Genomic DNA, 16,751 nt, shown 5'->3' on the forward strand with positions numbered 1-16,751 from the left:
TTGTCCTCAATTATTGTGTATGGCCTTGTGTTTTCTAACATGTGCTCAAATCCATCAAACCCATCATGTGAGCTGACAAATGACAAAAAATAGAAGGTCTCAGACAAACCCTTTTGTGCACTATCTGATTTATGGATAACACCCACAAACCTTCTATGCCAAAATCGAGCCTCTATCATTGCTTCCTTGAGATTTACCATCTCTATCATTGTCATAAATGATAGCAATACGTACTGTGACAGAGTGGCAACGGTCTCCATCAAGCCATAGAGCAACTTCTTGAAGGCATCCTTATCCCTCTGAGGTGTCAAGCACACACAAGCTGATTGGAAGTTGTCCCTTGGAGTGACGTGTTAGAAAGCTCTCCCCCTCCATCTCCATATTCACTTGAATAATTGTCCAAGGAAAACAAGACTACGATGTAGACTTGTTACCCTATATTGAACTAATCACCCAATCAACATAGATTGATGTGGCTTTTGGGAAATCAGGTGTGGACTTGCCAACTTGCAGCTTCTCTTTGACCCATGACTCACATGAACCCTTGAAGCTCTGATAAACAATTGAATCAAATTTGAAGTAAGTTGCAAGGGCATCCCATGTTTGATGTTGGGGCGAAGGGTGACGTGAGTTGAACTCCTTGATGAGTGCTTCTTTCAGGGCTCTATCATGCTTTATCTCCATTGCCTGTTGAGACATTTCAATGGAGTCCTTGTCTTTGCTTGACTTGACCAAGACTATTTCTTTAGACTCGATCTCTGCTTGAAGTGCACGCACATCTTCGTCTTCCAATCCTAGTAGACACCTCATATATGTTATTTTGGGATTTTGACCCTCAAGACCACCCTGCTTCACCAATGTCAAAATCCTAATCCATTGTTCGTAGATGTCATCATCGTATGTGACCATGTGTGTGTCCTTGGTAGCAAAGTTTGCACCCATCGATACGCTTGCAACTCCTACAAAATTCTATATAAAAAAATCAAAATCATCTTAGACATTCTTCTAATCCAAATCATGTAATAGAGATAATAATGACACTAGTGCGATTCTCCCATTACCATGTCAAAAGCATGACTTGGTAACTAGAAGAATGGCACTAGTGCCATTCTCACATCAGGGAATTGACACTACTATCATTTCTTAGCCATAAACATTCTTGAAATAAAAAATGCATACAAAACAAAGTTTATTACTCACATCCCAACTTTGTCAATCTTTATGCCCTTTGACAAGGCCTTGGGCTAGTTTCTTTGGTCGTTCGAATGCAATCCATTGTGCCCTTAGGTGTTGTAAGATATCGATATATGGTTGATTTTTCAAAACGGTCTATGCCTCCATGTTGGCCATTGATGATATCTTACAACTTGCTTCAACTGGTGCATTGACAAAAATTCTCGCCTTCCTCCATGTATAGAAACCTTTTCATTGATTGAAGGCTTCTCCATGTGCTTTAGTTATAAACATGCTTGCAGCATAAATCGAATGCTGCCCTGCGAGAATCCAATAATTATATCCTTTAACTTTTCCACCTTTATCTCTTCCCTGCACATCAGAGTATTTGTGCCTGTGTGGTAAGGCATAAGATATGCACATGTTGCAGGAGGTCGTGCATTCATTGCAAAACTCTTGACCAAGTCACTGACATAGCCGAGGGTCAATGTCCTATACACATATTGGCTTGGTGCTCTAAAGCAATTCATCACTGGGATCAACACCTCAAACTCCAAACCAAATGGGAAGTACTCTACGTACTCCATCAAGCCTGTCATACTTGTGTCCTTCCTTTCCAATTTCTTTTGTAGTGCCTTAAAGTCAACATCTGGCTGGATTTTCTTATACAGGATGATAGTTGCTTTAGATGATTTCTCACCATGTCCTATTATATGTGTCTCACCACTCCCCGTTGCATCACCTCCACTTCCAGTTCCATCAGTGACTATTCCCGTACCTCCCTGTTTTCCTCCTAAAGTTGTCTCTTTGTCTTTAGCCTCTAGTTTATCCCCAATGCTTGTTTTTCCATCTGACCTTATTTCCTTCTCACCTGTTGTTTCCTCCTCACCGGTCTCTCTAGCCTTCTCTTTCAATGTGTTCTGAGACACTTGAGAGCTTGATCCCTCAACAATTCTTTTCTTGGTTCTTTTCGAAACTTTTCTACTCTTTTTTATATCTTGCTTTATCCCTTTTGTTACCCAATCAAAGCTTTCTAATATCTGTTGGTTGGTATAATTTTTTGGCTCATTAATCCAACCCCTAGATATCATCGTGTCCTCCCCAGTAGCATTCATCCTCGCATGATCAAAACAAGCAGGATCCAATTGATACACATTGCCTCCCAATGTATGAATTTTGAGACGAGGAACGTTGTATCCTCCATCTCTTTAACTTGTCCAACATCTTCAAAAGTCGTTCCTTGGATGTTCACAAAACAATGCACTTTATGGAGTTCGTTATTGTATATATCCAAAAACCATCCTCTTCCAGAACTAACTCCATCATAAACTGACACCTCTCGAACCTTTCTCTTTCCCTTGCTAGCCATTCTTGCAATGTTCTGTTAATAAAAGAACCAAGGACACAATGAAATGTATAATAGAAAATCATAACTATAGTAGGAAATATTACAACCACAATGCAACTTCTATTAACAAAATAACCAAGGCCAAGCAACTTATATATGCATTATGAAAAACTACACCAACACAGTAAGCAAATATACACAATATCAAAGTTAAGATGGTTATAATAAAGAATGGTATTCATGCCATTCTCCAACATAATATGATGTTAGAAGAGTGTCACAAATGCCATTGAACACATGGATTGTGAGTTTGTTCAGAATGGCACAAGTGCCATCCTCCGTGAGAGTTTGAGGATAATGCCACTGGTGCCATCCTTCATAATGTTAAGGAGAATGGTAGAAGTTTGATTCATCACATGGATTGCAGAGAATCAGAGAATGGCACCAGTGCCATTCTCCTTATGTGAAGGTTATCACATGAGAGTTTTCTCACCTGACCTTCTAGAGAAGGGCACTAATGCTAATAAGAATGCACATGTGAGTTTAGGCTTCTCAATGCCATTTTCTAGGGCCTAATAAGAGACTAGCACCACTGCCATTCTCCACTTGTACAAATGTTTACCCTACTATTCTAGGAGGGGTATTCTAGGAGAGTGGTGTCCAATTCCAATCCACTTGTGAGTTTGATGATCTCAGTGTGATTATGTAGGTTCCAGCATGAGATTCGCATCACTGCCATTCTCCACTAGTGGTATTCTAGACATTCCACTAATTTTATTGGCTGCAGTAGGATAATAGCAAAAGTGCCAATGCACATGTGAGTTTAGAATTCCTTGTGCATGTTTTCAGTTCATGGTATGAGATTGGCACCACTGCCATTCTCCACAGCGATTGACACAATTCCATATGATATCTACACAACGGAGATAGTGATCACTACATAGAAGAATGCACATGTGATTTTAGCCTTCTCAATGCCATTTATTAGGGCTAGCATGAGATTGGCATCACTGCCATTCTCCACTAGTGGTAATCTAGACAAACTAAACCTATAGATTGACATTCCACTAATTTTATTGGCTGCAGTAGGATAATGGCAAAAGTGCCAATGCACATGTAAGTTTAGGATTCCTTCTGCATGTTTTCATGTCATGGTATGAGATTGGCAACACTGCCATTCTCCACTTGTACAAATGTTTACCCTACTATTCTAGGAGGGGTACTCCATTGTTCTTAGGAGAGTGGTGTGTGATTCCAATCCGCATGTGAGTTTTATGATCTCAGACATTGAGACGATTCCATACGATCTCTACACAGCGGAGACAGTGATCACTACATGGAACAATGCACATGTGAGTTTAGGATTCCTTGTGCATGTTTTCAGGTCATGGTATGAGATTGGCACCACTACCATTCTCCACTGGTGGCATTCTCCACAGAGATTGACACAATTCCATATGATCTCTACATAGCGGAGACAGTGATGACTACATAGAAGAATGCACATGTGAGTTTAGGCTTCTTAATGCCATTTCTTAGGGCCTAATAAGAGCTTGGCACCACTGCCATTCTCCACTTGTACAAATGTTTACCCTACAATTCTAGGAGGGGTATTCCAGTGATCATAGGAGAGTGGTGTCCGATTCCAATCCACATGTGAGTTTGATAATCTCAGAGATTGACACAATTCCATATGATCTCCACATAGCAGAGACAGTGATCATTACATAGAAGAATGCACATGTGAGTTTAGGATTCCTTATGCACCACTATCAGTCTCCACTGGAGGCATTCTATAATGGCAAAAGTGCCAATGCACATGTGAGTTTAGGATTCCTTGTGCATTTTTTCAAGTCATAATATGAAATTGGCACCACTGCCATTCTCCACTGGTGGCATTCTACATAGAGATTGACACAAATCCATATGATCTCTACACAGCGGAGAGAGTGATCACTACATAGAAGAATGCACAAAGTGAGTTTAGGCTTCTCAATGCCATTTATTAGGGCCTAATAAGAGATTCGCACCACTGCCATTCTCCACTTGTACAAATGTTTACCCTACTGTTCTAAGAGGGGTATTCCAGTGATCATAGGAGAGTGGTGTCCGATGCCAATCCAAATGTGAGTTTAGGATTCCATATGATCTCTACACAGCGGAGACAGTGATCACTACATAGAAGAATGCACATGTGAGTTTAGGATTCCTTGTGCATGTTTTTAGGTCATGGTATGAGATTGGCACCACTACCATTCTCCACTGGTGGCATTCTACACAGAGATTGACACAATTCCATATGATCTCTATACAGTGGAGACAGTGATCACTACATAGAAGAATGCACATGTGAGTTTAGGATTCCTTGTGCATGTTTTCAGGTCATGGTATGAGATTGGCACCACTCCCATTCTCCACATAGATTGACACAATTCCATATGATCTTTACATAGTGGAGACAGTGATCATTACATAGAAGAATGCACATGTGATTTTGGGATTCCTTGTGCATGTTTTTAGGTCATGGTATGAGATTGGCACCACTGCCATTCTCGACTGGCATTCTCCACAGAGATTGACACAAATCCATATGATCTCTGCACATGTGAGTTTAGGCTTCTCAATGCCATTTCTTAGGGCCTAATAAGAGATTGGCACCACTGCCATTCTCCACTTGTACAAATGTTTACCCTACTATTCTAGGAGGGGTATTCCAGTGATCATAGGAGAAAGGTGTCCTATTCCATTCCACATGTGAGTTTGATGATCTCAGTGTCATTATGTAGTTGCCAGCATGAGATTGGCATCACTGCCATTCTCTGCTAGTGGTAATCTAGACAAACTGAACCTATAGATTGACATTACACTAATTTTATTGGCTGCAGTAGGATAATGGCAAAAGTGCCAATGCACATGTGAGTTTAGGATTCCTTGTGAATGTTTTCAGGTCATGGTATGAGATTGGCACCACTGCCATTCTCCACCTGTACAAATGTTTACCCTACTAGTCTAGGAGGGGTATTCCATTGATCATAGGAGAGTGGTATCGGATTCCAATCCACATGTGAGTTTTTTTATCTTAGAGATTGACACTATTTCATATGATCTGTACACAGCGGAGAGAGTGATCACTACATAGAAGAATGCACATGTGAGTTTAGGACTCCTTGTGCATGTTTTCAGGTCATGGTATGAGATTGGCACCACTGCCATTCTCCATAGAGATTGACACAATTCCATATGATCTGTGCACATGAGAGTTTAGGCTTCTCAATGCCATTTCTTAGTATAAGAGATTGGCACCACTGCCATTCTCCACTTGTACAAATGTTTACCCTACTATTCTAGGGGAGGTATTCTAGTGATCATAGGAGAGTGGTGTCCTATTCCATTCCAGAGGTGAGTTTGATGATCTGAGTGTCATTATGTAGTTGCAAGCATGAGATTGGCATCACTTCCATTCTCCGCTAGTGGTAATCTAGACAAACTGAACCTATAGATTGACATTCCACTAATTTTATTGGCTACAGTAGGATAATGGCAAAAGTGCCAATGCACATGTGAGTTTAGGATTCCTTGTGCATGTTTTCATGTCATGGTATGAGATTGGCACCACTGCCATTCTCCACTGGTGGCATTCTCCACAGAGATTGACACAATTCCATATGATCTCTACACAGCGGAGACAATGATCACTACATAGAAGAATGCACATGTGAGTTTAGGCTTCTCAATGCCATTTCTTAGGACCTAATAAGAGATTGGCACCAGTGCCATTCTCCACTTGTACAAATGTTTACCCTACTATTCTAGGAGGGGTATTTGAGTGATCATAGGAGAGTGGTGTCTGATTCTAATCCACATGTGAGTTTGATGATCTCAGTGTCATTATGTAGGTGCCACCATGAGTTTGGCATCACTGTCATTCTCCACTAGTGGTAGTCTAGACAAACTAAACCTACAGATTGACATTCCAGGGCCTAATAAGAGATTGACACAATTCCATATGATCTAGACACAGTGGAGACAGTGATCACTACATAGAAGAATGCACATGTGAGTTTAGGATTCTCAATGCCATTTCTTAGGGCCAGCATGAGATTGGCATCACTGCCATTATCTGCTAGTGGTAATCTAGACAAACTAAACCTATAGATTGACATTCCACTAATTTTATTGGCTGTAGTAGGATAATGGCAAAAGTGCCAATGCACATGTGAGTTTAGGATTCCTTGTGCATGTTTTCAGGTCATGGTATGAGATTGGCACCACTACCATACATAGAAGAATGCACATTACCACTACCGGAGAATGGGAGTAGGATAATGGCAAAAGTGCCAATGCACATGTGAGTTTAGGATTCCTGGTGCATGTTTTCAGGTCATCACTACATAGAAGAATGCACATGTGAGTTTAGACTTCCACTGCCATTCTCCACTTGTACAAATGTTTACCCTACTATTCTAAGTTTAGGCTTCATAGTGCCATTTTCTAGGGCCTAATAAGAGATTGGCACCAGTGCCATTCTCCGCTTGTACAAAAGTTTACCCTAATATTCTAGGAGGGGTATTCCAAGGGAGAATGGTGCTCGATTCCAATCCACATGTGAGTTTGAGGATCTCAGTGTCATTATGTAGCTGCCTGCATGAGATTGGCATCACTTCAATTCTCCACTGGTGGCAGTCTAGATAAACTAATTTTGTAGATTGACATTCCACAAATTTTATTGGCTGTAGTAGTATAATGGCAAAAGTGCCAATGCACATGTGAGTTTAGGATTCCTTGTGCCATTTTTAAGATCTTGGTATGAGATTGGCACCACTGCCATTCTCCACTGGTGGCATTCTCCACAGAGATTGACACAATTCCATATGATATCTACACAGCAGAGACAGTGATCACTACATAGAAGAATGCACATGTGAGTTTGATGGTCTCAGTGTCATTATGTATTTGCCAGCATGAGATTGGCATCATTGCCATTCTCCACTAGTGGTAATCTAGACAAACTAAACCTGTAGATTGACATTCCACTATACTTATTGGCTGCAGTAGGATAATGGCAAAAGTTTCAATGGACATGTGAGTTTGATGATCTCATTGTCATTATGTAGCTTCCAACATGACATTGGCATCACTGCCATTCTCCACTAGTGGTAGTGCCAATGCACATGTGAGTTTAGGATTCCTTGTGCATGTTTTCAGGTCATGGTATGAGATTGGCACCACTGCCATTCTCCACTGATGGTATTCTCCACAGAGATTCACACAAATCCATATGATCTCTACACAGTGGAGACAGTGATCACTACATAGAAGAATGCACATGTGAGTTTAGGCTTCTCAATGCCAATTCTTAGGGCCTAATAAAAGACTGGCACCACTGCCATTCTCCACAAGTACAAATGTTTACCCTACTATTCTAGGAGGGGTATTCCAGTGATCATAGGAGAGTGGTGTCCGATCCCAATCCAAATGTGAGTTTGATGATCTCATCACTACATAGAAGAATGCACATGTGAGTTTATGATTCTCAATGCCATTTCTTAGGGCAAGCATGAGATTGGCATCACTACCATTCTCCGCTAGTGGTAATCTAGACAAACTGAACATATAGATTGACATTCCACTAATTTTATTGGCTGCAGTAGGATAATGGCAACAGTGCCAATGCACATGTGAGTTTAGGATTCCTTGTGCATGTTTTCAGGTCATGGTATGAGATTGGCACCACTGCCATTCTCCACTGGTGGCATTCTCCACAAAGATTGACACAATTCCAGATGAACATGGCGGAGATAGTGATCACTACATAGAAGAATGCACATTACCACTAGTGGAGAATGGCAAGAGGATAATGGCAAAAGTGCCAATGTACATGTGAGTTTAGGATTCCTTGTGCATGTTTTCAGCTCATGCTATGAGATTGGCACCATTTCCATTCTCCATTGGTGGCATTCTCCACAGAGATTAACACAATTCCATATTATCTCTACACAGCGGAGACAGTGATCACTACATAACAGCATGCACATTACCACTAGCGGAGAATGGCGGTAGGATAATGGCAAAAGTGCCAATGCACATGTGAGTTTAGGATTCCTTGTGCATGTTTTTAGGTCATGGTATGAGATTGGCACCACTGCCATTCTCCGCTAAAGGTAATCTAGACAAACTAAACCTATAGATTGACATTCCACTAATATTATTGACTGCAGTAGGATAATAGCAAAAGTGCCAATGCACATGTGAGTTTAGGATTCCTTGTGCATGTTTTCAGGTCATGGTATGAGATTGGCACCACTGCCATTCTCCACTGGTGGCATTCTCCACAGAGATTGACACAATTCCATATGATCTCTACACACTGGAGACAGTGATCACTACATAGAAGAATGCACATGTGAGTTTAGGCTTCTCAATGCCATTTCTTAGGGCCTAATAAGAGATTGGCAGCACTGCCATTCTCCACTTGTAGAAATGTTTACCCTACTAGGAGGGGTATTCGAGTGATCATAGGAGAGTGGTGTTCGATTCCAATCCACATGTGAGTTTGATGATCTTAGAGATTGACACAATTCCATATGATCTCTACACAGCGGAGACAGTGATCACTACATAGAAGAATGCACATGTGAGTTTGGGATTCCTTGTGCATGTTTTCAGGTCATGGTATGAGATTGGCACCACTGCCATTCTCCACAGAGATTGACACAATTCCATATGATCTCTACACAGCGATCTCTACACAGCGGAGACAGTGATCACTACATAGAAGAATGCACATGTGATTTTGGGATTCCTTGTGCATGTTTTCAGGTCATGGTATGAGATTGGCACCACTACCATTCTCGACTGGCATTCTTCATAGAGATTGACACAAATCCATATGATCTCTGCACATGTGAGTTTAGGCTTCTCAATGCCATTTCTTAGGGCCTAATAAGAGATTGGCACCACTACCATTCTCCACTTGTACAAATGTTTACCCTACTATTCTAGGAGGGGTATTCCAGTGATCATAGGAGAGTGGTGTCTGATTCCAATCCACATGTGAGTTTGATGAACTCAGAGATCGACACAATTCCATATGATCTCTACATAGAGGAGACAGTGATCACTACATAGAAGAATGCACATGTGAGTTTAGGATTCCTTGTGCATGTTTTCAGGTCATGGTATGAGATTGGCACCACTGCCATTCTCCACTGGTGGCATTCTCCACAGAGATTGACACAATTCCATATGATCTCTACACAGCGGAGACATTGATCACTACATAGAAGAATGCACATGTGAGTTTAGGCTTCTCAATGCCATTTCTTAGGGCCTAATAAGAGATTGGCACCACTGCCATTCTCCACTTGTACAAATTTTTACCCTACTATTCTAGGAGGGGTATTCCAATGATCATAGGAGAGTGGTGTCCGATTCCAATCCACATGTGAGTTTGATGATCTCAGAGATTGACACAGTTCCATATGATCTCTACACAACGGAGACAGTGATCACTACATAGAAGAATGCACATGTGAGTTTAGGATTCCTTGTGCACCACTGCCATTCTCCACTGGTGGCATTCTATAATGGCAAAAGTGCCAATCCACATGTGAGTTTAGGATTCCTTGTGCATGTTTTCAGGTCATGGTATGAGATTGGCACCACTGCCATTCTCCACTGGTGGCATTCCCCACAGAGATTGACACAAATCCATATGATCTCTACACAGCAGAGACAGTGATCACTACATAGAAGAATGCACAAAGTGAGTTTAGGCTTCTCAATGCCATGTGGACTGCTATAGGTACACAAGGCGGCCTATAAAAGGTAGCCCCTTGACCCTCATTCATCGTCCACTTCTACAATGCTCTAGCCTTTAAGGTGCCTAGCAATGAATACTCTTTGGAATAAGTGGGGAAATGTCATATATGCTTCTCCACCTTAAGGCATGTAATATGTATTCTTTCAAATTATATGGGAATCCAACAAATTCCTTGTCCTTGTAGAAGTACCAAATGGGATGAGTGAGGAAGTATTGCTTCAATTTCACCATTTTTTAGGGCAAAAAAATACGCACCAATATAAACAATGATATATTTTTAAGAATCACATTCACATTTTTAATGGAGTTTCAAAAAATGATAAAAAGTTTAAACTGTGGAGATTATGCACCAAGCTAAGTATGTAGTGGAGAAAACCACACCAACCACTAGTTGGGAAACCCTAGTAGATGAAGTTAAGAGAATGGCACTGGTGCCATTCTCCACAACTTCAGGTGATCTTTTGGAGAATGGAACTGGTTCCATTCCATGTGTTCTTATGGAGAATGTCATTGGTACCACTCTCCATAAACTCACATGGAGAATGGAACAAGTGCCAATTTCCATGGACAATGGCATAGAAAAGCTAAAGAATGATGTGGTGCCATGGGTATCTATGATAATGAGGATGAGGAGAATAAGGATAGGTATGAGGATGAGGATGGATAGGTGACTAAAGAACAATGGCGAGCATTAGATGATGGGAACAATGGAAATGAATCCTCTTCGGATTAATAGGATGCACATTTTGGCAGATGACTTCTTATCTAGAGACAAATGCTAGAATTTTTACGTTGATTCAAATTTGAATTTTTATACATAGTGACCCCGCCGAGTAGGTAGGTCACATGCGGAGAAGAGTCGCAAGAGAAGGGTCATCACACAGAGATAGGGTTTTGAGTTTTTTTCAAAATTATGGCCTTAGACCTTAGACGTTTTTGCTTTTACCTTTTGGACCTTAGTGTTTTTAGCCTTAGGCTTTTTCTTTAATTAAATATTAAAGCAAGTTAGAATTTTAAGCCTAATTTCGCATAGGATGAAGCCCTAATTTCACATAGGACAAATCCCACAAGCACACATGTTGCCATCGCGGTTGGTCCTCTTCTCCTTTCAGGGTCAGACTTTCTTCGCAGGGTTAGTGTTTGGAGGGTTGGAGGTTGATGGAGCTTCAGGTCTACCCTCTCGCATCCACGATTGGTTTTTTGGTGATTTTTGACAAATTTGGAGTTTTTGTTCAGGGTTTTTTGTGTTAGGGGGGTGCTATACTAGCTAGTCTACCTACTCAATGCAAAAAACATGAAAGAAAAACAACATTTCAGTGCAAAAATGAAAGATTTCTTGAGGGGTGACTCTTAACACAGAAAATAACTTCGAATTTCAATTTGATTCTTCATTCTTGGTTGTTTTTTTGTGAGATTTAACAACATACACACCTTAGCAATATGAGAAACTACCTTCCTATCATTTCAAAACTCTAACAAACCTCAAAAACAAGCTTCCTAAACTCAAAAATCCTCTTCGACATGAAATGACATTTTTCCTTCTCTTTTCCATCCAACTCACACCTCCTTCCTCATTCCTCTATTAAAACTCCACTAACAAAGCTCCAAGATAAGCTTGAATCCTTGTGCAATGGGTAGATTATGAAAGAAAGAAAGTGCAAATGCAAAAGCATACCTTGAACTTCCTGGCAATGGTGCCAAAAATGTGGTCTCGACGGTGACTTACGTGTCGTGGGGATCTTGAAGGAATGCCATTGGAGCCTCCACTCCAAGCTACTTGCTTTTGAGAGCAATGCAAGAATGAGCCAACCACTTGTGTCATGCAAGTGGCTTCCAAATTATTGCAGTGTGTGTTTCCAAGAGAGAAAGAGGGAAGGGGGAGAGGGAAGAAGAGAGGGGAGAAGGGAGGGAGAAGGAGAAGGAGAAGGTAAGGAGAGAGTGAAGGGGGATGGAGTGGCAAACACAAAGGCACTACAAAGGAGACAAGAGAGCACTTAAAGACACTCTTGAAGAGAAGAGGGAGCTTGTATTCCAAACTTGTGCATACAACAATGAAGACCAGAGTCAACCATTTAATGTTTTATACATGTCACCTTTTGAAGGGAGGGCCAATCCTTTTCCTTTTAGCACTCTCTCTTTCTTTACATTTAAAAGGCTCTTGGGCCCGTAGGGTGCCAAGGCATCTTTGCTATCCTTTCTATCTCTCCCCTATTGTCTCGGGGGGGTCACTCATCATATGTAACCCTATCACGTGAGTTCAACAGAAGGATTTTTTTTATTTCTAAAATTTACAGAAATAAATATACATAAGGGACTATTTAAAATAGTTTTGGAAAAAATTTACAGATTTGTATAGAAAAGGAGTACATTTTATTAATGATTTTTTTTACAAATAAGGGACTTTAAATATAGGCCTTGAACGCACGTGATATAGAGGGTTTATACATAGTGACCCCCCCGAGCCTATTGTTCCACTCTTGTGTATCAGAAATAGCACTTGTGTTAACCATTGTTGCAAGCATGTGAAGTGCAAAGCAGGGGAGAAGGCTAGGAGATTGATTTCGAGTGCTCAAAAGGCTGCTGCAGGGGTTTTCAAACACGAAGGCTGGGAGATTGATTCCGATTGCATAGATGAAAGAAAGGAAGAAAGCTCTAGGATGCCATAGCTAGGAAGGAAGCAAGCTCGAGGGAGAGATCAATAGCTAGGCAAGTTGCTACTTTGACATAGATTGCAGCGGCATGCTCACCACCCCTGTTGCTCCTCAGTATCTTGAATTTGGGGGAGAGAAGATTTCAATCCTCTCTAGAGCTTCAAACGAGGTCAATAACAACGTTATGATGGCCATAGATTGCAAATTGAAACACAAAACTTAGGCTTGCAGGTCGCACAAGCCCCTGACTGATTTGGGAGGTGATTTTAATAATTTGTGTACCTTGGTGGAGCTTTCTTGTTGGATGACTGCTACTGAAGGCCTGGGACAGGTAATTAGTAAGTTACTAGAAGGGGGAATAAAGAAAGACTAGAAGGGGAATGGGGCATTGGGGACTCTTCTAGAGGGTCCTAGGGAAGGTCAAGGTAATTCTCGAAGGTTCTGGCTGGTGCTTCTTCTTCCTGTTTATATTCTAACGATGAACTATGAATACCAACATTGCGTTTTTCAAAATTGCTATCAAACCCGTTTCTCTGAATTCCATTCTCAAGCTCTATCTGATTCTCGATCTCGCCATCGCCATGGAATTCTTGCTTCCCCGTGACCCCATCGTCAATGCCTTCCAGCTTCTCCACCAATTCCCCCCTGCCGATGACAAGACCGACCCCTCCCCCGCTCAGACTTACATGCGCGAGCGCAATGCCATGGCCAGTACTGCTGTCGACGTCAAGGAGTACCCCGACGCTTACGTTTTCGTTGCAGATATGCCTGGGCTCAAATCGACAGACATTAAGGTCGGGATTTTGATGTTGGCGATCTGTGGTATGATTATTAGTCGTGTGAAATGGATTAGGCTTATCTGTCCTTCAGCATTCTAAAAGACAGGTGCCCTCTTCTCCTGAGAGTAATAGCGATCTGAACGAGAGCGATCTTTAAAATGTCATGGTGGCGGTCGTTGATTGTTAAAATGTCTCCTGAATGCAGGTTACAGTGGAGAACGAGAACATACTTGTGCTAACCGGGGAGAGAAAAAAGGAAGAGGAAACTGATGTGAAAGTCAAGTATCTGTCCATGGAGCGAAAGACTGGAAAATTCATGAGGAAATTCAGTCTCCCTGGTAATGCCGATTTAGAACACATATCAGCCGGCTGCAACGATGGCGTCTTGACCGTCAAGGTGCCAAAGATCCCACCTCCTACTCCGAAAAAGATCAACATAAATGTTGCTTGAGACTGGATGATCAAACAATACTCTGGAGTTTCCAAGATGCACGACCTACTCCTAAACCTGTTGCAGATTTAAGTATGTGCTTTTTCCACTTTTTGAGTCTTGCTAAAATAGTGTTGATCCAGAATTACAAATTTGTACCTTTTGAGTCTGGCTCAGAGTGCAAAGGTTTCTTGAATCTGGCTAAAATAGTGTGGATCAAGAGTTACAAACGATGTTTCTACTAGCATTGGCGCATATGGTGAATTCAACAAACGTCCCTGGTTTGAATAATTGAATAATTCATAACCAACCAGGGGCATTCACAGCGTTTTGGCAAAATCTACTACCGTCCTTCGTGTTTTGTAATCTTGCAAGAAAACGGAACGTCCTTGAATAAGTGAGTTTTTAAGAAAGTTATGTAAACTAGCGAGAGAACACCAAAGTCGTTAAACGAGAAATTAAACTAGCTAGAGGATAATAAAATCATTTACGAGAGAAATTTATGTAACAGAGAGATTGAGCTATGTAAACGAGCGAGAGCTGAAGTCATTTCCGAAAGATTTATATAAACTAGCGAGAGAACAACAAAGCCATTTAGGAAAAAATTTTAAAAAGTGAGGTTGAAAGTAAAGGAAGGAGATATATTTTTGTTCCTTCTTTATTTCTTTTTAAAAATTTTAAAAAGTGAGGTGGAAAGTAAAAGAAGGAGATATATTTTTGTTCCTTATTTATTTCTTTTTAAAATTTTTAACTAGAGTGCTTGGCCAGCTGGGATCTTGATGAATACTTCTCTCTTTTGCTATCTTGTTGAGGTTCACATGAGTCACATTGTCAGAAATGATGCAGAAGATTGATGTTCAATTGCATGCAACCTTTTTTAGAGATGTTGTTCATGTCGACAGTAAAACGTAGTTTTTCTTTTTTTCGGAGGAAGACAAATTCCTATTCTTTGCATTGTAAGCAAATCTATTGTCATTCCACTTCGAGCGAACGATGAGGAGATGTATTTCAGAAATGTATAAATAATAAATCAAAACGAAATTGAGCCTGAAGCATGCAACTGTGACAGGAAAAATCCAAACCCAAAGCTGCATTGCATGTACGACAGAAGTTCCAGCACCATTTGCAACTTCATTGGATCCCTTTTTTCGAAGGCACAAATGTTTATTTTTTGGGTCAAATTATGTTCCTACGCTTTAGGAAATAGTACTTCCGCGCTCTGCCCGGATGGCCCTCGAGCGTGTTGTAACCTAATGGACCTACTGTGTTGTGGCTCCTTATGTAGTACTGCTCTAAAGTTCGTGCTTTGTCTACGGTGTCTGTTGTTTCCAAAACTTTGATTTCGAAATTTTCTTCGAAGGGCTTGTAACGTTGCAAGTCCTCTTTCATTTTCGCCGGTGGTTTTTTATTGTGCTGTTTGATCCTCCGCGGCAGGTCCCCGTCGTGCTCCCTATGTACTTTCTGTTGTTGGGCTTGCACGTGATGCAGTAGACAACGAGGCTCGCGCGATTCCCTTGCGCGGGCGCTTCAGTGGAGGCTCCTCCTTCATCTCGAGGCTCGCGTCTTTCAATGTCGTACCTGCGTAAACATTGACAATTACGTTAGTCATCGAGGTTTTCGGTCTTTTTTTTTCCGTTTGACGTCCATAATAGAATGCATTTATTTACTTGCCCTGGTTTTTCTCTGTTGCCGTGAAAGGATCGTTTCCAATACCGAAGCGCTCCTCGTATAAGTCCCTGTCGAAAATATACGTAAGCTTCTCCATTGTCGTCACCGGGTGCGTCGCATCGTGCGTCCCTCCAAATTGTTCCATGAATTGTTCGAGTATAGCCGTTGCTTGATCGCGCGTCGTGTCCCTCAGCAACTCCAAGGATACGTTGTACCCGTAATGCAGCAGCTCACACGCATACGCTGTGATCCCTTTCGTCTTCGTGTCTAGTAGCTTCTGCCCCTCCAGACTTTCCATCATCCTATCGGTCTCATCGAACTCAATGTCAAGCTCGACAAGGATCTCTTTGAGGAGTCCTGCAGGAGAAGTGCAATCCAGGATGAGTTTGTTGTTCTTGCAACTCGTTAATTTTGTTTCTCAACTATTGCGGTTTTTTTTAATTTTCGGAAGCATTACGCACCATTTGCGAATCTCAAGCCTCCCGGCTCTCTTTTAGCTGGCAAACGCCTATTGCAGTTGTCAATGAAGTCGCGTAGTTCCGCATACGTGTTGAAGCCGTTGATGTAAGCTCCCGGACGTTCTCCTGCATTGTTTGCTAGCCGGAATTGCTTTGTGGTTAGGAAGAACCTCCTCTTTGCTGGTGGAGGTTTTGTTGCCTTCGCGTTGCTTTTGTATAGCGCAAATAGCTGCTTGCAGGCACGACTTATTACACCGTCTTTTCAAATGAGCCGTCTTTTTAAATCTTCAAGAAAAAAAGATTCTTTCATGCTGGTGGAATTTACCTTGTCTGCGTCCATGTCTTATGCTGCAATGTCCCGAGCTTTATGATTCTCTGCACCTGTTCTCGACAACAGACAAGATATTAAAACCATTTTCCTT

At 41.4% G+C, this 16,751-nt stretch overlaps 1 protein-coding gene across 1 annotated transcript; it reads left to right on the forward strand.

Moving 5' to 3' along the window:
- The first annotated feature begins 13,466 nt into the window (after positions 1 to 13,466).
- On the forward strand, positions 13,467 to 14,457 carry LOC147903393 (17.7 kDa class II heat shock protein-like). Its single transcript, XM_087372479.1, has 2 exons — positions 13,467 to 13,788; positions 13,979 to 14,457. Exons 1-2 carry the CDS (start codon positions 13,480 to 13,482, stop codon positions 14,222 to 14,224), a joined length of 555 nt encoding a protein of 184 aa, XP_087228605.1. The 5' UTR covers positions 13,467 to 13,479; the 3' UTR covers positions 14,225 to 14,457.
- The last annotated feature ends 2,294 nt before the right edge of the window (positions 14,458 to 16,751 follow it).

This window comes from Dipteris shenzhenensis, chromosome 3 (genome assembly GCF_047967505.1).
Source record: "Dipteris shenzhenensis isolate YYH24624 ecotype China chromosome 3, Dip_SZ_1.0, whole genome shotgun sequence".
NCBI lineage: Eukaryota > Viridiplantae > Streptophyta > Polypodiopsida > Gleicheniales > Dipteridaceae > Dipteris > Dipteris shenzhenensis.

Excerpts from the sequence above, each read along its gene's own strand:
- LOC147903393 (XM_087372479.1), top strand. The coding sequence starts at position 13,480 with ATGAATACCAACATTGCGTTTTTCAAAATTGCTATCAAACCCGTTTCT. Across the intron at positions 13,789-13,978 it reads TCAAATCGACAGACATTAAG|GTTACAGTGGAGAACGAGAA; the intron begins GTCGGGATTTTG and ends TCCTGAATGCAG.